The 24,122-nt window shown below is 45.3% G+C and overlaps 1 protein-coding gene across 7 annotated transcripts in view; it reads left to right on the plus strand.

Moving 5' to 3' along the window:
• hdac5 (histone deacetylase 5) overlaps positions 1-24,122 on the plus strand; it is an 84,976-nt gene that overhangs the window by 36,345 nt on the left and 24,509 nt on the right. For 4 of the 7 annotated variants that reach the window (XM_034295082.1, XM_034295081.1, XM_034295083.1 and 1 more), the window contains 6 exons: positions 15,310-15,604; positions 15,728-15,894; positions 16,448-16,556; positions 16,938-17,071; positions 19,382-19,513; positions 22,639-22,751. In XM_034295082.1, the coding sequence (XP_034150973.1) occupies positions 15,342-15,604; positions 15,728-15,894; positions 16,448-16,556; positions 16,938-17,071; positions 19,382-19,513; positions 22,639-22,751 (918 nt within the window). In that variant the 5' untranslated portion in view covers positions 15,310-15,341. Of the gene's footprint in view, positions 1-15,309; positions 15,606-15,727; positions 15,895-16,447; positions 16,557-16,937; positions 17,072-19,381; positions 19,514-22,638; positions 22,752-24,122 lie in introns of all 7 variants that reach the window. The other 3 variants (XM_013136033.3, XM_013136034.3, XM_013136032.3) reach the window with 2 other exon arrangements.

A 24,122-nucleotide genomic window follows, 5' to 3' on the forward strand; every position in this document is an offset into this window, starting at 1 on the left:
TCAAACCTTTCATTTCGTTTGAGATTTTAAGTCTTCGATGTTTACTGTATGCAGATTCAGCTGATTTAACAGAAAACCGTAATGCCTTCTCCAGCTTAATCACACTCTAAGGCTGGATACTAAACAAGCAATTTCTTAGAGGTTTCAAGAAAATATATTTGGCTAGACATTTTACTGTAATGTAAATTTACAAAAATGTGTCCTTACGCAACATCCAGTTGTTGTGGACCACCCTTTCTAGAGATTTACCACCTTTTGAGCCATCGAGTGGAAATGATTGTCTTACTGAGACAAATGCTCCTACAGTAAAATAAGAAAACAGTGGAAAAAGGTCTGAAAATACTTTTGTGGTGTCCTTTTCTTCACGCTTGTCAAGCATCCGTCCTGCAACAGTAAAGTTATACAAGGATCTCAAAAGATTACTCACTTGATCCAGGAGGAGATTGATTGTTTGTGCTGTAACAAAGAAGCTTGATCAGGCAAGCCAGCCACCTATTGCTAGTAAGATAGCAAACCAAATGGTTATTGATGTTACATAGTTAAATTATAACATCTGGTTTTATCTTGTTACCTACCGTTGTATTGTATTATATAAATAATGCTTTATAATAATGTGACTATGCTTTTATATTCATCTGAGTGGGTTTTCTGCTATGCTAAGGTAACAGAGTTACTAATGTACAATGTTGTTAGCTAATGTTAGTTAGCTAGCTAGCCAAGCAGTAGCTGGCATTTTGGCTCTCTTATTGTCTTGCCGTTATGAGAATAAAAGCCATTGACAGCATATGTTTGCATTACTCAACAGTTTGAAAAGGGTTTTGTAGCATTAAACAAGAGTCTAAGCAGGTAGATTTCTGCCTAGAAGCTACTGGGTTATTTAGAATAAATGTGAGCAGTGGAGCTAAAACTTCACTTTGACAAGCCCCCAAACCTCCTGTTGGCATGTGACATTCCATTGCTAAAGTAAATAAAAGTTTGTGCGCATTAGTAAATTATGTAAATTGAAATTTACATAACATTGTTGCATCAATTCTTCAGTCTGAATAAGCCCTTAGTGGCTAGACCTAGAGCAGTCTCAACTATCACATTTGCTTTGAGGTCTAATAGAGCATTAAGCTATTCCACAACATGTGAAATCACTAGAAAGAAAACAGTAATCAGTTTCTCCCTCCTAGTAATTTTACTTTAACATGATGGCATTCTGTGGATAGCCTGTGACTTCACCATGATGTCAACCCTCTTCTTGCTACTGACTGTCACCACCAAAGCTAAATAAATGGTAATTTGGTCAGACAAGTTTCTTCTCAAATAATGTTAGAAATCAAGTAGCCACATTGTGGACTGACTGCCCCACTGGTTGTGTGTCTTTGTGTGTGTCTGTGTGTGAATACATACACATTCAGTGCCTAATTCTGACACATTCAGTATCTCCACATATGTTTTGTTGTAGACCTAATTTATAATTGATTAAATAAAAGTCTAAACACAATTATTTAGCAATTATTTTAGGCGCGCCAATTTATTGCAAATGTAAAGATTTTCTCATACATGAGTATTTAGACCCTTCATTCAGTATTTTGAAGAAGCATCTTTGGTATTGATCTCAGCTTTGTTCTTGGGTATGCATCTACCAGCTTCTCACACTTGGATTTGGGCAGCTTCTCTCTTCCTTGCAGATTGTGTCAAGCTTTGTCCGGCTTTGTCAGTTTGGATGGGGTGCGGTGTTTAGCATTGCTGAATTTGTTATATTATTTAAGGTTTTACGTTTCCAGAAATGGCATAGGTGTTCCAAAGCATGAAATATCAACAAATCAGATTATGCACTTTAAACAATTTTAACATTTAGTTTCCGGGCAACAGGCGCCAATGACCATAGCAACAGAATTATTATTATTATTCAAATGTAGAAAACATTTTTTGTTGTTAACTGTCAAGGATTAGCCAATTGGCTAGCTTGTTCTGCTCTGTGATTTGGCTCCACCCAGGCAGGTTTCTACTCTGATTTGTCAACCTTGACGGTACTGTTTTTGAAGTTTATCATACCTGAAGCCTTTGTTAATATTAACTCCTGCAAGATCATGCATTTTATATCTTGCAGCACTCGTGATGCAAAATACTATTGTGTCTCAGGATTTGGAAGATGAATACATATATTTCTTACCTTTCAACTTCAAGAGCCTGCCAATTTGTGGTTAGGCGACAGGTCTAAAGGGACATCTTTGACACTGTTACATACACACAGACACCAGCCTATTTCCACCACATTATGTATAAGCATGGAAACATGTTTAATCATGAATTTCCCTGAAAACTGGTTAAAGTGACCTAAACCGGAACAATATTTCCACTGGAATGGAATTATAGCCTTTTCCCCTAGTGTCTGTAAAGGTCCTCGTTCCATGAGAAAAGTGTTTTGTAAAAGCACTTTGTGACATCTGCTGATGTAAAAAGGGCTTTATAAATCAATTTGATTGATTGAAATGGGACAGACAACTAACTGTCTTCAAGATTGCGGCATCTCTTTTTGGTCCATAACATTATCATGGGATATAATGGTATAGTGGATGGACGATGTATGTCCCTTTTAGATATATATTTTCAGTTTCATAGAAACCATTTCAAGTCTGGTTGTGTTCATGATATAAAAATAATCAGTTAATGTTTACAGTAAATTGGCCCATAATCTCCACCCCTCACATCCTGTATTGAAATAGATTCTTTGTCTGGTGTGTCACTACGAACTTCGTGCTCATCTTCAGATGCAAATTGTACGCAGTCGTTGAACATGCTTCTCTAAAAAGCTAAGCAACTGGCCAAGCATGTCTCCAGACCTAAACCCTATTGAACATCTGTGGGGCATCCTCAAATGGACGGTGGGGGAGCGCAAGGTCTCTAACATCCACCAGCTCCGTAAGGACTCCAGTGGCAACCTGTGGAGCTCTGGTGAACTCCATGCCCAACAGGGTTAAGGCGGTGCTGGAAAATAATGGTGGCCACACAACATATGGACACTTAGGGCCCAGTTTGGACATTTTCACTTAGGGGTGTACTCACTTTTGTTGCCAGCGGTTCAGACATTAATGGCTGTGTGTTGTGTTATTTTGAGGGGACAGCAAATGTACACTTATACAAGCTGTACACTCACTTACTTTACATTGTAGCAAAGTGTCATTTCTACAGTGCTGTCACATCAAAAGATATAATCAAATATTTGCATAAATATGAGGGGTGTACTCACTTTTGTGGGATACTGCACACCTAGTAATGGAACTTGAGTTTAGGCAATGCCATCTGTGTCATTGCCCTTTGCGTGTGCGTGTACATTGAGCCCTTCAAATGCCCGGCGTACTTCCCGAGGCTCTGCTCTACTACATGCGAACCGGCTGGGAGCTGGTGGAGGCTTCCTCAGAACGGGTTAGCACGTGGCTACAACCGGCTGGGAGCTGGTGGAGGCTTCCTCAGAGCGGGTTAGCACGTGGCTACAACCGGCTGGGAGCTGGTGGAGGCTTCCTCAGAGCGGGTTAGCACGTGGCTACAACCGGCTGGGAGCTGGTGGAGGCTTCCTCAGAGCGGGTTAGCACGTGGCTACAACCGGCTGGGAGCTGGTGGAGGCTTCCTCAGAGCGGGTTAGCACGTGGCTACAACCGGCTGGGAGCTGGTGGAGGCTTCCTCAGAGCGGGTTAGCACGTGGCTACAACCGGCTGGGAGCTGGTGGAGGCTTCCTCAGAGCGGGTTAGCACGTGGCTACAACCGGCTGGGAGCTGGTGGAGGCTTCCTCAGAGCGGGTTAGCACGTGGCTACAACCGGCTGGGAGCTGGTGGAGGCTTCCTCAGAGCGGGTTAGCACGTGGCTACAACCGGCTGGGAGCTGGTGGAGGCTTCCTCAGAGCGGGTTAGCACGTGGCTACAACCGGCTGGGAGCTGTAATGATCCGAGTAGACCGCTAACAGATGCGTGCCTCAACGTTTACCCGGGAGAGGGCCAGGGATCACCCAGGCATTTCTTGTGAGTATAGTTGGACTGCTCTGGATGAGCTTTTGCCTAATGGTCAAAATGTAAATGTTATGTTCCTGTCTGATAGTGCCCAGTTTATGGCAGCCCCCGACTGAAAATGTCCATGAAAAAAGCCAGGTATTTTGCCCTAGCAAAACATCCAAAACCACTTGCCCTACCAATGAGAGCACCAGTAGCCCTTCGGCTTCCGCTCTGTGCTGCCAGGCAGCGTGCTGGAGTTGCAGTTTGAATAGGTGTTCATTTAGTTGGCCTACTCTTCTAAAGAATCCTTGATGTTTGCCTAAACTTGCTGTGCTCAAATAAGGCTTTTTAAACCTGCAGTGTGTTAGGTCCAATTAAGTGATTGTCTTTAAGTTTTAGATTGTCGTTGGTTTATCAACAAACGGTGCGGTCCTCTAGCAGAGTTATGCAAGGGGATTTGAGGAGTAAACACTTCTTGAGGGGCTCTCGGTGGAACGGGCCTGCTGTTTTTTAGCAGTCCTGTACAGGAGGAGGTTAGAGCCTACAGTGTCATTGCTACCCAGCGATGCGTGGAGGTGAGTGGAGGAACATTTAAAGTAGTATCTGAGTACTATGTTTTTTTTCTTCCTGGAAGCAGCTAAATTAAGACAGATTTAAATATAGCGCCCCCCCCCCATCATCACCAGGGCCTGTCAACCCACAGTGCCCCCCCCCCCTTACGTTCCAGCGCTGTAATGAGTGCCCAGGCATGTCACGCCTGTTTACCAGCCCCGCGCTCCCCATCCGCCCGTGTGGAGGCTGGTGTTGGGTGGCTGTGTGGAGTCTGGTGTTGGGTGGCCGTGTGGAGGCTGGTGTTGGGTGGCTGTGTGGAGTCTGGTGTTGGGTGGCCGTGTGGAGGCTGGTGTTGGGTGCCCGTTGTGGAGGCTGGTGTTGGGTGCCCGTTGTGGAGGCTGGTGTTGGGTGCCCGTTGTGGAGGCTGGTGTTGGGTGCCCGTGTGGAGTCTGGTGTTGGGTGCCCGTGTGGAGGCTGGTGTTGGGTGCCCGTGTGGAGGCTGGTGTTGGGTGCCCGTGTGGAGTCTGGTGTTGGGTGCCCGTGTGGAGGCTGGTGTTGGGTGCCCGTGTGGAGGCTGGTGTTGGGTGCCCGTGTGGAGGCTAGTTCTCAGCTGGCTCTGCCACCGTCTCGGCTGTGGTTACTAAAAACACTCAAGCCTAAGTCTTAAACATTTAAAGCTATATCCATAGAACTTATAAATGATCATGGACTCGTATGTAATGTTTAAATTACTGTCCCCTTTTCTGGCTAGAAGACAAATCCGTTAGATTTCTAAATCCCAATGGTGCCTTTGAACCAATGTGCCCACCCCTGGGTTAGGTGTATACACCTCTAATGAGGAACCCCCATGTCCCTAGTCTCGGACACGGTTCGCGGGGGAGGGGTACCTGAGGAGGAAGAGTCCCATTGGTAGCATAGAGGGGAGGGAGCTCTGCCTTTATTCTGGCTGATGCCGGAGACAACCAGACGGTCAGTTCCCACACAGGCCCAGGGAGTTGGGACTAGTATTGCTCTCCAAAAAACTGTCCGTGAGCGGCGCTCCCTCTGGGAGGGACCAAGGTTCCCCTGGCATTTTGCCTCCTGCGTGTGATCCCAAGGACGGTCTTTTGCTGTTACAAAAATGTGTCGGCAACACGAATGCGAACGGGTAGTTTCGGTTTTGGATGAATGATCTTGTGCATTCGAGGTAAACCGATACTTTTCAGCAGTTGGCTCCGTTTGTGAATCACTGTGTTACTATGCCAACTGAAACGATGTGACATTGGATTGGTGTGAGCCACGTGTGCCCCTGAAGGCCACTCAGCTTTGCTGCTGAACCAGTCGGGATGTGGCTCCTGCCTATAGTACACTGGTATGGCATATTGCTTTGTGTCAACATGTAACTTGAGCCTGTGGCAAACTCCGCTGTTGTGGCTGAGAAGCAGAGTGGCCACAGGGGTTCTATTTTAGAGAGAAAGTCAGACTTCATTAAAGGCTGCTGCTATTTATAGCTGACAAATAAAGTTGTGTGAATCCTGACAGGGCCCATCATGCTTTGGGCTTGGGGTGGGGGGTGGGGGTGGGGGGCTCTGCGAGGGAGATGGTGCCCTCTGTAGTGGAGTGGATAGGCTAGTCCTTCAGCTGCCCTTCTCAGGTAATTTCTTTAAAACAACACAAGCGGCCACGATACACACAGTAGCATGGAGGTCTTTATTTGCTTTTCATGGCTATCCCCAGGGTAAATTATTACAGTGTCTCTTCATGTGTCTAATTTATGATTATATGAGTTTCTATCGTATTCTTTGGAAGCTTCAAAGCTGTCTTACAGTGACACGATCACGCCCTGATTTTGGAAGAAAGGGTTGATCTTACATTTTTCCAGTTTCTGGGATTTCTATGTTGTTTTTAAGAAAAATGTGCCACTGCTAAAGCGCAGCTGCTGCTTCTCAAAGAGGGCTCATATTATTAGTAAATACTCACGTGCGTCACACTCTATAAAATGCTGGTCTGTTAATTTGGGTATGAGGAGGTCTATTTCAAATGGGATGTATTCAAACGGAGCCAAACCCTCTCCTACCGCTAAAAAGTGGTATGAAATGAATTCCACACCACACACAGAAGTTTACCCAGAAAACAACATTCCTCTCATGCAAGCGTTTGACGTCAATGCTGGGGCATTTATAGAACATGTAAACAGTGGCAGGCTCTCAGGTCAGTGCCTAGCTACGACATTTCATCGTCTTAATGTTTATGCTTTATATTATTTTTTATTTTTTTTCCTCTTTTCGAAAGGAAGGCTATCCCATGTGAGTAAAAAAAAAATACAAAATCATCAACCCTTCAGGGATTGTATCCACAACGCCATGTGCAGCGCCATGTTTGTGTAGAGTGCTTCATTTGAATGGGTCAGTGTTAGGAGTGTGCTGCTGACCTTTGGTCCATGGATCAGTGTTTTCTAAGGTTCTTGTTGAACAGATGAGCACTGGAGCCCTTTGCTGTATCGGGAGAACTGTCAGAATGCTCTCTGAATTTTTCTTTAAAAAACATTCAGGTATGGTTAGGCCTGAATTTCACCCAGTCTGTCAGTTACATGTCTACTTCTGGTTATCCTCTCAGGGCTCAAAATGTTCTGAACGTTCATGCATTAGATTACTTTGTCTCTCAATGGTTGCGTTCTAAAGGAAGAAGCAAGGCAAAGGCAGGCTACTGGGAAAATGTTAGTTTGCATGCAAGTCAAGCAATAAGTTATAAACTTTCTCTGCTCCCAAGTGTCTTTTTTGGGCTTCCTCTGAAGGAACTACTAGTTTCTTGTTTTCCCAGACCAAGGAGCTACCCCTCCAGGACGCCTGCCAAGGCTTTCGGGGTTCCTGAGGCACGTAAATCACTCAGGCTATTTTACAAGCTCTCTCTTATTAGCATCAGGACGAAGACACAACCGCCATAAGCCTTCCAGGAGACTATGTGTATTACCAGATCTGTCTTCCCTCCCTCTCATCTCATAGTTCCCACTTTTTAATCTGGGAACCATTTTTGCAGCAAAAAAATAATGCTTTAAACAAGCTCCCATTTTTAGCCTCCGTCTCTCTCCTCTCTGTGTGGCTAACAAGAGGAGGACGCAAAGCTGATTTGACAGGGCAGCCTACCGCATGTTGCTACAGTATGTGCTATTTCTGGAAAGCAATATTCGTGCTTTTTTTTTTTTCTTCCTCGCTCGCTCCCCCTCTTTTCCTCTCTTGTCTCTCTGAAGCGTAGCTGTTGTAGCGTTGCTAAAGAAAATAACCATGAGGTAAGCTGAGCTCCCTGCAAAACAGACTTTGGAAAGAGATGGGGTAGACAATGAGCAACTGCTCTTAAGAGAGTGGATGCAGAGGGGTGAACATTGATCTGTATCTGAGTGGAATGACTTCTCACACATCACGAAGAGGTGGCGAAACGCTGGACTACGGACGCGTGCCTTTGAGTCATCGACAGAAATGGCACGACACTGCTATATGTTTGCTTGGCAGAAGGTTATACATATCCTAATGTAACTTTTAAAAGCAGGGCCGGTTTTGCAGTGCATTTCCAAAAGGTTGACCGTGTAATCAGGCAGATTGGATGGATTGTAATTCCTGTGCAGAGGGCCACTGGGCATGACCATTGTCACCCTTCTGTGTCGGGGGGTCTGAGTTATTAATGGGTGTCCTTCAGGTCTTTGTTCTTGGTCTCCCCTGGGCCTGCCGACTCTATGGTGCCAGTCCACAGAATCCTAGCCACCGATTCAAAAACCAGTTGGCCCAGCCTGCGCTTTGTACCATCGTCTTTGGTGACTTTGGTGATTGGTTCTGCACCTCTGGTTTCTGTATTACCGAGAAAAACAGTCACCCCTTCTCGACATTCTCTGAGTCTTTCTCCGTATATTTAATCTCTGAGTCTTTCTCCGTATATTTAATCCCCAAGTCTTTCTCTGTGTATTGCGTCTTCATTCAGACCATCTGGAGCTCCTCTACCTTGGAAGACGACAGGGGTTAGCCTAATCATAGCTGTAGGACAAAGGTTTGGTATTTTTGGGCAGCTGGTCATTGCAGCACTAGCTTAATTAGGCACAAAGACATGATCCTCCAAAAGCTTATTTGTTAAATCCATTCAGTGATTATACAGTGGACTGAAAAGTTCTGATGCTATTGTTTAATCACCATCAAATCCCCAGGCCACATACTTCAGGAACCAACCAACACCTCTGCACTGATGAAAGTTGATCAATTGTTTAAATGTTGTTAATGGTAGCCAGCTAGCTAGTTCATCTAATTAGTTATCTAAATGTGTAGTTAATGTACACAGTGTCAAATGTCATATCCTCAAGGCATGTAAACTCTTAACCCTAAAGTTATGGGGAAGTTTGACAATTTTTACATGTGGAAACGTGGTTGTCACATTTTTGCTGAGCCATCAGTTGCCATTGAACAAAGGGCCAATTTTCTGTGCCTGTTCTTGGCATACTGCTGTTGTAAAATGCTTGGGTCAGTCCAGGTTGCCTTTTCCCTCTGTGCAAATGGAAAGATATTAGTGACCATGACCTTTGTGTATAGCTTATGAATTGCCACATTACTGTGTTTTCCACATACATGGATATAGCAAGATCAAAGCCTGTTCCCTGTGAGGGAACACCATATTCCCTTTGTAACTGGCTCTGCAGCATCTACATCCAAGACCAAGATAGCAGGGATGAGCTGGAAGCTACAGAGCGAGCGGCGAACCGAAAATGTGGAAAAACCCAAAATAGAAGCGTACACTTTTAAAAGCGCCGTCTCTCAACCCCCCCCCCGCCCCCCCGCCCCCCAGTGCATTATTAATCTGGGGTTATTTCTAACCTACTTTTTTCAGAGGCAGACTTTGTGTTCTGTCACTGCTTGTGTCTAATCTCTACTGGGAGCGTGAGAGACGGCGAAGGGAAAAAATATGTGTGAAAGTAGTGGGGGGGAGGGTCTGGGGCTGGCAGAACGTGGTGGTGGTGGTGGAGGAGAAGACGATGGAAGGGATTTCAGGTGTAGAGTGTGGCAGAGTGCTGTTGGCTCTCGCTAGGCTATAGATAGAAGCCCAGAGGCAGGGGAGGCAGATGTGTAAGCTGTGGTGGTGCCTTAATGTTGATGGATTAAAGCGAAACACGGGATTGCTCAGATAAACAACATGTACAGTATCTTTCACAATTCACAGCCTTGTTGCATAATGAATCGGAACTCCAAACTAATTCATGCCTTTTATGAGACTGAATAGACCAAAATACCGCTCTGGAAAGAATTAAGAGACCACTGCACCTTTTTCCTTTCCTTTCCAAAAAAGTTGAGAAGGAAAGTTTTGAATGAGGGACGGAAGCGTTCTATGGTCCCTTCATTTTAACCCTCCTGTTCCTCACTCAAAACCTTCCTTTTCAACTTTTTTGGAAAGGAAAGAAATAGGTGCAGTGGTCTCTTCATTGGTTCCTTAGCTGTATGTTCCTGGAGGACCCTCGTCAAATCTGGACCCTGAAACATTCCGCAACTTTTTTCATTCCCTCCAGTCGGCCCGGATGACACACGAGACAAGCCAGTATGGCTTTATATGATGCTTTTATCTTTAAACCGTCTTCTCTTCGTTGCATGCCAGCGATTTGAGGTCCGTGCGGTCAACAGGGGGTCTCTGAGTAGGACGGCACACTGGACGTGAGATGGGATTTCTCTCATGGCGGGTATATCTCCTTTTCTGCCATCCATCCTTCATTCCTGTCTGGCTGCGGCTGGTGATTATTAGATCAGAAGGGAGGATTTCCTCTTGTCCTCTCTCCAGAAGATTCTTCCATGTTAATGGAGGAGAAATGGGATCAGAGGACCTGTGATCGATACCTTTGTGTAACGGCGTCTCATAACTAGCGGCGTCTCATAACTAGCGGCGTCTCATAACTAGCGGCGTCTCATAACTAGCGGCGTCTCATAACTAGCGGCTTGGGGTGGAGGTTTTAAACAGTGCCAAGCTCTGGAAGGGAGAGGGGGAGAGGGGGAGAGGGGGAGAGGGTGAGAGTGAGAGTGAGAGAGAGAGAGACAGTCTTTCTGTCTTAATGGGGAGAACTTTGGTCGTCGTATTACATGGCTGTGGCAGACCAGCACAGACATCTAACAGTGTTCTTCTCCCAATGGTGAGGCGCAAGCCTAGGAATGTTTCAGGACCAGGGTTGGCCTGGTCTGATATGAGAGCTACTGATATAGTTTAAAATATCATTTTTATAACAACAAAACGCTTACTTCCCAAGCGGCATGATTTATGAAACTGTCTCTGAGCTGGAGGGCCGCCTGGATGTCAACCTCTGAGTACATTCATACATGCATATATACATACACAAGCACACACCCTTCATGTCTTAGATTTAACCAACATGGAGAATCAGGTGTGTTGAATTAAACTAATTACTAAACTGATCAGTTACCTCAGTTGATCAGGGATGGTGCGTAGTTGGACGAAGATCCTACACCCACACACACACACACACACACACACACAACCCAACAAACACAATGTGCGCACACCAACACACACTCCCCTTTTATGCAAATAACTGTCATCATGGGGAGGGCTATTTTTAGCCTGTGTTCTAAGCGATTACAGTAATCCATTGAGTAAGATATAATCTAATGAGTAAATGTGAGTGCTGCTAAAACATTTCCTGGCCCTCCCCCAGAATGTCTCCCCTTTCATTGATTAGGCCTAGTTGGCTTCCTTATCAGTGATCTTCCCCCTTACTCCCCCATCCAACACCCTCTTACTCCCCCATCCAACACCCTCTTACTCCCCCATCCAACACCCTCTTACTCCCCCATCCAACACCCTCTTACTCCCCCATCCAACACCCTCTTACTCCCCCATCCAACACCCTCTTACTCCCCCATCCAACACCCTCTTACTCCCCCATCCAACACCCTCTTACTCCCCCATCCAACACCCTCTTACTCAGTTTCTGGCTAGAAACCCCGACGCTAATGTTATGCAATGCTTCTTTTTTTTTTTTTATCTTTAATGAGGAGATGCTCCCCTCGCCTATATTTTCATCTTTTCGGGCTGTACACTCTTATTTTTTTTTACCCGTTGAGTGGTGTCTGAGGTAGCTGTTTTTTCTCCCCCAAGAGCCTCCCACCTTTTGCTAATTATTGCCTTGGCATAGGGTTGAGTTGAGTTATGTCACAGAATTCTTGCAGGAATGTTTTATTGTTTAATTTGGAATATGGTGAGCACAAGCAAAACTAAAGCTATTCTGGGCCTAATACCAATTGTGTTCATTTCACACTATCTGCATGAGATTAATAGTCTATGAGGATGTGCTTCTATCTCTCAGCAATACTGTAGCATGCCTACCCATACTGTCAAATCTCTTACATAAGCTACAGGTCATAAGCTACAGGTCTTTACTCTGTTGGCATAATATTTTAATCTGTTCTACTGTAGCACATTGATGCTGTATTTGGCAAAGGGCTATCTGTTTTGGAGAGCAAGAACAATGGCAAATCTGTCAGCAGAAAGGTGGAATTCATCAAATGCTTCGACTTTTCCCCAATCAAAATATTATGGTCATGTACCTAAATTCTGAAACCTTGTATTGGCTGGGGAGCACATATTTATAGTGGGCTTATCCTTGTTCTAATATCACATAGCCTTGATTCAGTGTAAACCATAAACATGTCAGATTCTAAGTGTCCAAAATAGTGCTTGCACATTTCTCCCCCTCCTTCCAATGTTCTGTTTCAGGAGTAAAACAACAATTTATTTTCCGTACACATTTGGACAACGTTGCAAATTATAGTCTTGTGAACCATTAACTTTAAAGATTAGCAAGTCACATTTGAACGATTGTGCTATGTAGAGAGAAGGTGAATGATTCTTTTGTAACCCTTTTCTCTGTATATATTAAAAGACTAAATATATTTTCAATGAATGCCTCACCACAGCACTTTCTTTAGCATATATGTAAAAGGATATATAACCGCTTTTTGTTTAATTGCAGTTATTCATAGCATAATCACAGAATTGTGTTTTTGTATGTTTTCATTAGTGATGATATTTTCAGATCTAGTCAAATTGTGTGAATTTTAGTCCGTTTGGATTATTTTCTTTTTCTTAGCTGTGTGTCAGTTTTAACCTCCCTTTCATTTATTTTTGGTCTGTTCAAAATTTTTCGTCTGTTCTCTTCCTTTACACAGATTTCTGAAACCATGTTGAAGCCAGAGGTTTAGCAGCTACCTGGGATTATTTGGTAGAATTCCTGTATGAGAAATGGACGCCCGAAGCATGTTATCACCTCTGTAATCCATTAAACCAGGAAGACGATTTGTATTCATCTGTAATTAACTATGTGGCACCTGATAGAAAATGTTGCTGTTTTATTTGCTGCAGAGCAAAGTGCTGCTCCTGCTTGGCATATAGGTTCTAGCTGTTGCTATGGACTGATGGTAGTTCCTTCCGCCTCAGATACGCATCTCCCCTGTGAGTGCTCTTGGCGGCGGTTCCCTCTTTTGTTATTTTTTTGATGATTGGCCTAATATTTTTCTTCCGACGCCTTCTCCTCACTGTCTTTGAATGCCCACTGCACTGCCAGACGCTGTCACTAAAACCTTGGGTGTCTCAAAATTCATTCGGAGGATTTGAGAACGGCACAGGTGCTTTAGACCCATGTAGAGATTGTGACACTCCGACAACAGTTATGGTGCATCAGTGCTGCTGTAACTGAGTACCCTTGATGTAAAGTAACCAGGTCAAACACAGGCAAACTCAAGATGAACGCTTATGCCCTCCGTGAATAGTAGCTTACAACTTCGTGTTGTCAATATCCATTGGAGGTTTCCCTTGTTTTGGCATTTTCACCAAGTTGCTGACTTGGGCCTCTCAATTTGCTTGCAAAACAATATAAAACACACAGTTGTAAATATTTGTTTTGCACATAACCCGAATCCATTAGTTTTTGGATTTTGACGAAGGACTCTGAAGCGCCGTAAGCCTACTCGTTTGTCATCCATGGCCCACATGTAGTATGACTAGTCAGCACACCTTGGTGGGGGCCCGAGTTGGGGGGAAAGGGGAGAACGGGTGGGATTTAAAGCACTGAGGATTGGGGAGGGATCTGGGAAGTCTCACATTGTGACACGGAAACCCAAGGCTGAATTTAAAATCTTACTTCAGAGGCTTCCTTCAGCAAAGGTTGAAAAATCTACCGTTTACGGTTTAGTCATTTAGCAGACGCTTTTAACCAGAACCACTTTCAGTTAATTCATACATTTGAAGAAGCTCAGGGGAGCACAAAACTCAGTGGTAGTTGTAGTAGTAAGTACACTGTGAGTAACACTCTAAATTAATTAGTTATTGGCAAAAGTCAGTGCTGGAAAGAAGATAATAAGCTGCAGGTTTTTTATATACTCTTCGGAGAGGTATGGTTTCAGATGGTTTCTGAAAATTGGCTTGAGGCTATTGACTTTGCGGTCATAGCCTCAAGGGGAAGCTGGTTCCATCATTGGTGTGCCAGGACAGAGAAGCGTCCTATTGACCTGACAAGATGTTCTGAACAGATTCTGACCCTATCTTTAACATTGTAAAAGTTTTAGTCACAAAGAAACAAGGCTTTAAACCGATGTTTTAAACCTTTTGCTACGTTTAAAATAGTGTTTTCTCTGGGGAAAAAACAAACATCTACTGACACACCTGTACAATCAATGCTGGCCTGGCACCTTGACTGAGCTACTGAGATACTGAGTATCCTGTTTCAGGTAGACAACGGTAACGACAAGGGGTGGTTGTGAATACGTATTTACGTGTTATAATAATGGCTCTTGCGATCAACTTCCCATGCGTCTGCCCTGGGCCCAGCCTGCCTGCAATGATAATGTTATATAATGTTGTGTCCTCTTTGAATTGATAGTTGCTCTGGTTATTATTAGCCTGGGTCCATTCTGTTCTCCCCCATTCAATACTGTTTGCTATTGAGCGAAATGCACATGGCTGACATTCACCGTACCAAAACTGGAGAATAAGCAGTGAGCCATGAATGGTGGGGTCCCCTTCAGTCATTCAGTCTTACATCTACAGTACAGACGCATTTTAACTTATTATTCAGTAACCACATTGTTACTCACACAATAATTCTACCTGAAGAACTCTACCTTTGAACCCTCTTTTTTTTTTTTTGCTGTACAACATGCACCTTTCCTTCTTCAGCCGGCTGAAAGAAAAACCAGCCCCTAAGTCTGTTGTCATGGTGCGGAAATGCCACGGGAGTCTGTTGTCATGGTGCGGTGATGTCATGGAACTCTGTCGTCATTGGTGCGGTGATGCCATGGACCCAGGCAGACCTAGCTAGCCAACCATAACTGAACTCCTAGTCTTTTATTTTGGAAAAGCGTTAACACGCTGAAGGATGGCTCGGGTCGGTTGACAGGGTCACTCTGTTAGAGCTGGTGCTCAGTGTTATGGATGTCTTCCTGGTTGACCACACTCAGTACCGTGCTGTTGATCAGTGCCAAGCAGCCCGGCATAAGGACCTATGGGTCATGCTAGTCAAAGTGTAAGCGGAGTGTAATTTCTGGCAAGGAATTACTTCTCACCCTTTAAACTTTGTCTTAACTATTTTAATAGGATTTTCTCAGGTCTTTTGTTTCTAATTGAAAACCCGATGTCCTGAACCATTTTGCTTTTTGGGCCATATGTGACTTCTAATGACCTTCTACTTTCTCCCTCTCTTCTCTCTTTCTGACCTCCTTTACAAACTCCCTTCATCTCCATCGTTCTTTTCCTCCCCACTCCTTCCTCCCTCTAGCTGTGGAGGTGAAGACCCCTGTCCCCTCGGGGATGCAGAGCCCAGTGGGCAGCGGGGAGCAGGGTGGCGGAGGTGGTGGGGGCCCTGTGGACCTGAGGACGGACAACAGGCTGGGACCCCTGTGTGGAGGAGGTGGCGGGGTGGACCCAGCCATGAGGGAGCAGCAACTACAGCACGAACTGCTCCTTCTCAAGCAGCAGCAAGAACTTCAGAAACAGCTCCTTTTCGCCGAGTTCCAGAAGCAGCATGAGGTTCTCACACGCCAGCATGAGGTCCAGCTGCAGGAGCACCTGAAGGTAACAGAGGAAGCTGGTTCAGCCACACAGGCCGCCTGTGTGCGGTCCGTTTCAGCCAACGTGAGCTTCAGTTTCAGCCGTTTAGCGTGAGCTTCATTTGACTTTCCCTCTCTTTGGCTTTCGTTCCCCCTGGCGTCCCTGCAGCAGCAGCAGGAGATTCTGGCGGCCAAGCGGCAGCAGGAGCTGGAACAGAAGAGAAAGCTGGAGCAGCAGAGGCATGAGGAGCTGGAGAAACAAAAGTTGGAGCAGCAGCTCCTAATGCTCCGCAACAAGGAGAAGGGCAAAGAGAGTGAGTTGTACAGCACACACACACACAAATATATATGTTTTAATATCCTCATGGGGCCCTGAAAAACTAAATTGCATGCTCCCTTGCCCTAATCTTAACCCTAAACCTTACCCTAACCTTAACCTAACCCTAATCTAAACCTAACCTTAACCTCAGTAAAGTAACATTTATGCCTAAACTTTAACTAGATGTAATGCCTAACCTTAACCCTAAACTTAACCAACAATTCTGACCCTAAAATGTATTGTAAGTTTGACCCTAAACCCTGAGCCGGAAATTTACTTTCCCCTCATGGGGCCCTAAACAATTTGCCCACGAGGCATGTTTTTCAGGTTTTACTATAGTTATAGGGACAAAATGGCCCCACAAGGTAATAAACAAGCACACACACACAATGATCAATATTTGTTGTAACGGCACTGTGCGAAGAGAAGATTTTTGAGAGTTTACACTGAATATGGTGCTTTTACTTATTGGTATCTCTAGTTGAGAATGCTGATCCAAATGTCTTTGTCAGAGATAACCTTTTTGTTCTGATGTTTTATTCTGGAAGGTGCCATTGCCAGTACCGAGGTGAAACTGAAGCTCCAGGAGTTCCTCCTGAGTAAAAAAGAGCCAGGAACCCCCGGCGGACTGAACCATTCCTTCCCCCAGAAATGCTGGTGAGCATAACCATGGAGTCCAAGTACTCCACTTTGTGTTGTGCCTAACAACAGTTCACAGCCATGGTGTATTGGCCATACACCACACCCCCATGAGGCATTAATGCTTAATTCTGCTGGCTAAAGTTAATTGCTGGGGACACTTGCAGTCTGGGCAGCAGCCATATAGGTTTATAGTTAATTAATCTCGAGGAAAGAATATACCTTAGGTGACACGTTGCCCGGGAGTGAATTGTTTAAAAAAAGTCCAGAAAAACACGATGGGTTTGGGATGTGTTTGCCTTCCTCAGTGTGTGTAATACCAAGTTCTTTGGTGTCAAAGAATGTCTTCTACGCATCAGAAATGGCAACTACTTTTGACTGTTTTCATTGCTGTATCAGGGGTGCCCACCACACCTCTCTGGACCAGAGCTCCCCCCCTCAAAGCAACACTCCAGGGACACCTCCCTCCTACAAACTGCCCCCGTTACTTGGGTCCTATGAGGGCAAGGACGACTTCCCCCTCCGCAAGACTGGTGAGTGTGTGCGTGCGCGAGGGTGTGCACGTGTGATTGCACATCTGCATTACTTTGTAGTACCTTGCCATTTTCAGTAGGTGCGTACACATTTATTGACCTATATGAATTGACTGCCAGAAAGTGTGAACCATATACACTCACCTAAAGGATTATTAGGAAAACCTGTTCAATTTCTCATTAATGCAATTATCTAATCAACCAATCACATGGCAGTTGCTTCAATGCATTTAGAGGTGTGGTCCTGGTCAAGACAATCTCCTGAACTCCAAACTGAATGTCAGAATAGGAAAGAAAGGTGATTTAAGCAATTTTGAGCGTGGCATGGTTGTTGGTGCCAGACGGGCCGGTCTGAGTATTTCACAATCTGCTCAGTTACTGGGATTTTCACGCACAACCATTTCTAGGGTTTACAAAGAATGGTGTGAAAAGGGAAAAACATCCAGTATGCGGCAGTCCTGTGGGCGAAAATGCCTTGTTGATGCTAGAGGTCAGAGGAGAATGGGCCGACTGATTCAAGCCGATAGAAAAGCAACTTTGACTGAAATAACCACTTGTTACAACCGAGGTATGCAGCAAAGCATTTGTGAAGCCGCAATATGCACAACCTTGAGGCGGATGGGCTACAACAGCAGAAGACCCCACCGGGTACCACTCATCTCCACTACAAATAGGAAAAAGAGGCTACAATTTGCATGAGCTCACCAAAATTGGACAGTTGAAGACTGGAAGAATGTTGCCTGGTCTGATGAGTCTCGATTTCTGTTGAGACATTCAGATGGTCAGAATTTGGCATAAACAGAATGAGAACATGGATCCATCATGCCTTGTTACCACTGTGCAGGATGTGGTGGTGGTGTAATGGTGTGGGGGATGTTTTCTTGGCACACTTTAGGCCCCTTAGTGCCAATTGGGCATGGTTTAAATGCCACGTCCTACCTGAGCATTGTTTCTGACCATGTCCATCCCTTTATGAACATCCTGTACCCATCCTCTGATGGCTACTTCCAGCAGGATAATGCACCATGTCACAAAGCTCGAATCATTTCAAATTGGTTTCTTGAACATGACAATGAGTTCACTGTACTGAAATGGCCCCCACAGTCACCAGATCTCAACCCAATAGAGCATCTTTGGGATGTGGTGGAACAGGAGCTTCGTGCCCTGGATGTGCATCCCTCAAATCTCCATCAACTGCAAGATGCTATCCTATCAATATGGGCCAACATTTCTAAAGAATGCTTTCCGCACATTGTTGAATCAATGCCACGTAGAATTAAGGCAGTCCTGAAGGCGAAAGGGTGTCAAACACAGTATTAGTATGATGTTCCTAATAATCCTTTAGGTGAGTGTAGATGCATATTGATAATCACTTAGACAACCCAATGAGAAAGCCATGGAATGGGTGGTTTCCAGACACAGAACAAGACTACAATTAAACTAAATGTGGATGTACAGACTTTGCATTAAATCTGTTTCATACCTGCAGTGAACTTAATCTAGGTCTGAGCTGACCCTTTGGCAACTCTGCTCAATATGCTTGATCTGAATACAGGTGATATCTTGACGCTTTCCTGGAAAGAAGCAAATTGCATTCATTTAGCTGTAATTATATTGTCTTGGAATTGTTTTCATAGGCTTGTAGCTTGTGCTTGCTGAACTTTATGAATGAACGGTGCAACTCTTCTGTGCTCCACAAACAACTTTCCTAACCCAGCCTCAGTCTCTATGGCAAGACTGGGTTGTGTGTGTGTGTGTGTGTGTGTGTTACCTCATGTCTCTCTCTGATCTCCCTCTACCACCGTTGTTCCCCCAAACACTTTGATTTCGAATCAAATTAAATGGTACTAAAGCCAATGATAGTATTAGGCTTCTAAGTCCAGACTGCTCCACATGCGTGTGCGCGTTCGTGTGTGTGTGTGCGTTCGTGTGTGTGTGCGCGTTCGGGTGTGTGTGCGCGCGTTCGTGTGTGTGCGCGTGTATGACGTAAAGGTGGCCAGTGGAAAGCGACGCTATTGGATGCTATTTGAACTTCGGAGTTAGATTAAACCTGGGGCTTTTGCTTAATTGCCCCAATTCCCTTTTTTCTCCTCCCTCTAAATCCCCCTGTTTTATTCATCTCCATTAGTCTAATTCGTTCTGTCATTCTTTGCATTAACAATGGACGAAAAAAAACGGTTGCATGGTTGATTGCAAATGGACCTTTATTTTATTGTTAGCGACTCCAGTTCATCAGATAAAGTAATTTGAGCAGGCTTCTTTTCCAGCAGGCTCTCCTTCTCACTCTCACTCTGTCTCTCCTCCTGGCAGCCTCCGAGCCCAATCTGAAGGTGCGCTCGCGGTTAAAGCAGAAGGTGGCTGAGAGGCGGAGCAGTCCTCTGCTGAGAAGGAAGGACGGGACAGTGATCAGCACTTTCAAAAAGAGAGCCATTGAGGTCTCCGGTGAGCAGACACAGCCTGTCCATTTACCAATACGGTCTTCAACTACAGTTTCAACCTGGCTAATTTCCTGGCATCTGGTTGGGTAAACCATTAACCAGGGGAACTCGCGCCCCTTTTAACACGGCCATTTGTAACTCCATTGTTGGAAGGGATATTTCAGATACTGTCGGATAGCCGTTTCCCAGAAGCAGCCGGTTACATAACCCTCAGCCGGGTTGCCAGGTTTACTGTGTACATGTGCATGTCTCCGTCACACGCCATTAGATCAGTGCTCAATCTGCACCGTGGAGCCACACCGAAAGATCAGGAGCTCAGCCTCAGCGGCGACGCCACCGAACACACTTCCCGGGCGTGGCCACTGAGGCCGCCCTGTGCCATGGTGCTGGGTTTAGGAATGTTTGCCTGCTGCCGTGTTACACGCTACCAGAACCCCCCCCCCCCGCCACCACCACCAGCGTTCATGTAAGCACCGGTTGTTCTCCCGACAACAACAGAGGGTGTGCTTATAGGGGCTTTACTTACGGTTGTTGTTGTTGTTGTCGTTTTTTTTCGACTCGCCCATTTCATCTGCTAATGAAAGCAAAAGAGCTTTTCTGCGGCTAAATATAGGGACTTATCAGAGGCAGACTGAAATAGAGGAGACTTTGGGGGGGGGGGGTTTGTGGCTGGGTGGGGATGGTGGGTGGGGGGGGGGCTGCAAATAAGATGGATTTCATTGAGGGCTGACCCAGATTAATCCATAAGCCTTGAAGAGGACAAACACGGGGCGGAGGGGATGGGTGGGTGTGGTGGTGGGTGGGGTCAGTTGGCAGTGTAGCAGGAAATTGGGATTAGGGATACATTTGGACTGGGACTTGAAATGTTGGCCCCTTGAAATATTTGAAGTAAAGTAATTTTTCCCAAATCCGATGACCCGTCTAGTACCGGGTCGGGCCCCTTTAGCTCCAACGCAGCCTAAATTCTTCAGATCCGATTCTACAAGGTGTTAGGGACATCCCGCGGGCGTGTTGGTACAAGCTGACACGATGGCGTCATGCTGTGTTGCTTCAGATTGGATGGTGGTACATTTATCAAGTTGTAAACAGCCCATTCCATCTAATCCTAAAGATACTTTATTGGCTTGAGGTCTGTGGACGGCACAGGCTACTCAAGTGAATTGAACTCGCTGTCATGTTCCTGGAACCGATCTGTGAGGATACATGTTTTGTTGGTTTAAATGTTTCAAAAACAGACAGGAGATAATACAGAAATGTGGTGTGGTTTTATATAAAATTGCACAGAAAAAAATCTAACTAAAAAACTAAAAAAATTAAAAGATTCACTGAGTAATAGGAAATAATTTCCCAAAGAATCAGTGTATTTGTCAATTCACTGGGCCATAATTCATTACAGGTAAACTTCCAAAAACATCCATTTACAGTCTATTTCCAAAACATCAAGATATGAGACCATGAGAGCAGTATGAATTTGGTGACCCGCGTTATCCTACTGGATGTACCCATGTGACCAAGTCAACTGTAATCAGGAAGGAATGCACCTGGTCAGCAACCATGTTTCATCCGTTGGATTCAGTGGGCCTAATGTGTGCCAGGGAAACATTCCCCGCACCCGTCCACCATCTTCACCGTGTACAGTTGACGCCACGCGGGGCAATGGACCAATGCTTAATATGCCAAATGTCTGATTCTACAATCAGCATCTTGCAATAGGAGCTGGGATTTGATGTTCCAGGCAATATTTTTCCATTCCTCAACTGTCCAGTGTTGATCTCATTCCCAACTGCACGTTTTCAGTTGATAGGATTGGAACTTGGCCTGGTAAACTGCTGTGCCGATCCGGGACAAGGACCGACAATCTAAGCATTCCAAGATGCTCTTCTGCACCCCACTTTTGTGCGGCTTTAATGTTATTATTAATGTGTGCAGTTTCTGCGACTGGAACGGCATGCCTGGCACTGATGAGAATAACCTTGAAGTCACTTAGGTCAACCGTTTTGGCCATTCTTACATTATAGTGATATTAACCAACGGTAACTGTATGCCTCAATGTCTGTCTGCCTGCTTAACTTAGCAAGCCATGGCCACAATCCATATTCATGTTAAAAATTAACTTAATGAAAGCAGTCTTTTGAAGGCTGATTTAGCAGACGCTCTTTTCCAGACCTACTTACAGCAGTGAGTGGATACATTTTCTTACTGGCCCTCAATCAGAATTGACTTTTACCAAGTTCGCTATACAGGAACTACAGTACTTTGTGAAAGGCCATCTGAGATAATGTAAAAGGCCACCTGAAACAATAGAAACTGGGTCAGCTAAATACAGAAAATGCAGACCTTAAAAGCTGTCTACATCTGTTGAACAACACTTAAAAAGCATCCCTTTGAGGAACGAAAGGAAATCCCGTGGAGCGTTTGCTCTGCGTCTGGCAGAGTCATCTGACACCAAAGGTCTTACATGAGATGTCCATCTTTGATTGATTGGCAAACCTGTTCTTTCTCTACGATAATAATCCATAACTCTCTGTAAAGAAGACTACTTTCTGAAAGTCATAGTTGGCTGATTGAACAGTCACAATTGGCCTCCACAGATCCATGACCCCAGTATTTGTGAAGCTGTGTGGAATCACTTGGGAAAAAGAAGAAAAGCGGCCAAAATCCAATGAAAAGTTATGGCAAATCCTGCAAGAAGCTTGGAATCATTTTCTTGAAGGTCTGCTAAAGCAAATTGCTTCAGTTTTGCATTCCGAGGAAGGCCGCACAAAATAAACGACAAACAGTCGAGTTACTTTTCTTTGGATTCATGTTTCTTTGTGTTTCGTGTCATGTTAAATATTGTCTATTTAACAAATGAATAGGTATCGCTCAGATTAACGGCAAAATAAATATATCTTAGGTGACCCAGTGCATAGACACAGTACTGTGCTGTGACACCAGTGATTTCTGAATTCAGTAGAAAACACCCAGATGAGACCTCATCATTTCTCTGGGCACATTTCCACAGTATGATGTGGCCCGGAGAGAAGGCCTGCGCGTTCCCCCCGTGGGGAGGTTTTGGCGCTGGCGTCTGCCTGCCTGGAATGGTGGATTGGTTGTGACTCTGAGTGGCCTGTCCCATTGTCATTGCAGTGTCCTCCATGTGCAGCAGTGCGCCTGGCTCCGGTCCCAGCTCGCCCAACAGCTCCAACAGTGCCATCGCAGAGAATGGCTCCAGTGGATCGGTCCCCAACATTCACACTGAGGTAGGAGAGGGCAGTGTGGAGTGGTGCCCTGGGGGGGGGGACTCTGGGAACCATACCGTGTGTTTTCGGGTTTAACTGGGAAGTGTTTTATAACACCATGCAAAACCCAAACACATATTTTAAAAGCAATGAAACCTGGGATCCTCTCTGTTGAGAGAAAGCAAAGGCTGTATGTTGTAGGTAAGGTTGAGGTACCATGCACCAGGAGCTTGCATGTTTTTATGAAGTGTCTCATAATGGTAGAGGCGCTAGTATAAAAGGTGTTGGGTGGACTACAAGGGGAAGTCAGACAGATGTGAATGAGATCCATTGTGAGTTGTGACTCGGGTTATCTTGGTTTTCATCAGCCCTGCTGTTGGTTGTGTGTAGAATGCAATGGGGCCTTATGGTGAGAGATACTGCCTGATTTCACACTGTGGGTTTATTATGGCTAGCAAAAGTGTTTTTATTTCTGCTTGTATTGTTTTGTTCTTGATTGAGTTGGAAGTTAGTGCAAGAGCATAGTCACAGACTGCCGTGAGCACAGCCATAGTCACAGACTGCCGTGAGCACAGCCATAGTCACTGACTGCAGTGAGCACAGCCATAGTCACAGACTGCCGTGAGCACAGCCATAGTCACAGACTGCCGTGAGCACAGCCATAGTCACAGACTGCCGTGAGCACAGCCATAGTCACAGACTGCAGTGAGCACAGCCATAGTCACAGACTGCCGTGAGCACAGCCATAGTCACTGACTGCAGTGAGCACAGCCATAGTCACTGACTGCAGTGAGCACGAGCATAGTCACTGACTGCAGTGAGCACGAGCATAGTCACTGACTGCAGTGAGCACGAGCATAGTCACTGACTGCAGTGAGCACAGCCATAGTCACTGACTGCAGTGAGCACAGCCATAGTCACTGACTGCAGTGAGCACAGCCATAGTCACTGACTGCAGTGAGCACGAGCATAGTCACTGACTGCAGTGAGCACGAGCATAGTCACTGACTGCAGTGAGCACGAGCATAGTCACTGACTGCAGTGAGCACGAGCATAGTCACTGACTGCAGTGAGCACAGCCATAGTCACTGACTGCAGTGAGCACAGCCATAGTCACTGACTGCAGTGAGCACAGCCATAGTCACTGACTGCAGTGAGCACGAGCATAGTCACTGACTGCAGTCCTGAAAATAAGCCTGGACAGACTAGGGGGGCGGACAGTTGAGCATCAAGTGCCCCCAGGAACATCTTAACCTTGAGAGAGAATGAGCCAGGGAGAGACAGAAAGAATGGAGGAGGAGGGGCTGTGGAAGAAGGAGAGAATGAGGGTCTGGATAGCCATAGTGTCGTCAATGAATGCTGTCGTCCATTTTGATAATAAAACCTGATCCA

The sequence above is a fragment of the Esox lucius genome, chromosome 11 (genome assembly GCF_011004845.1).
Source record: "Esox lucius isolate fEsoLuc1 chromosome 11, fEsoLuc1.pri, whole genome shotgun sequence".
Taxonomy (NCBI): Eukaryota; Metazoa; Chordata; class Actinopteri; order Esociformes; family Esocidae; genus Esox; species Esox lucius.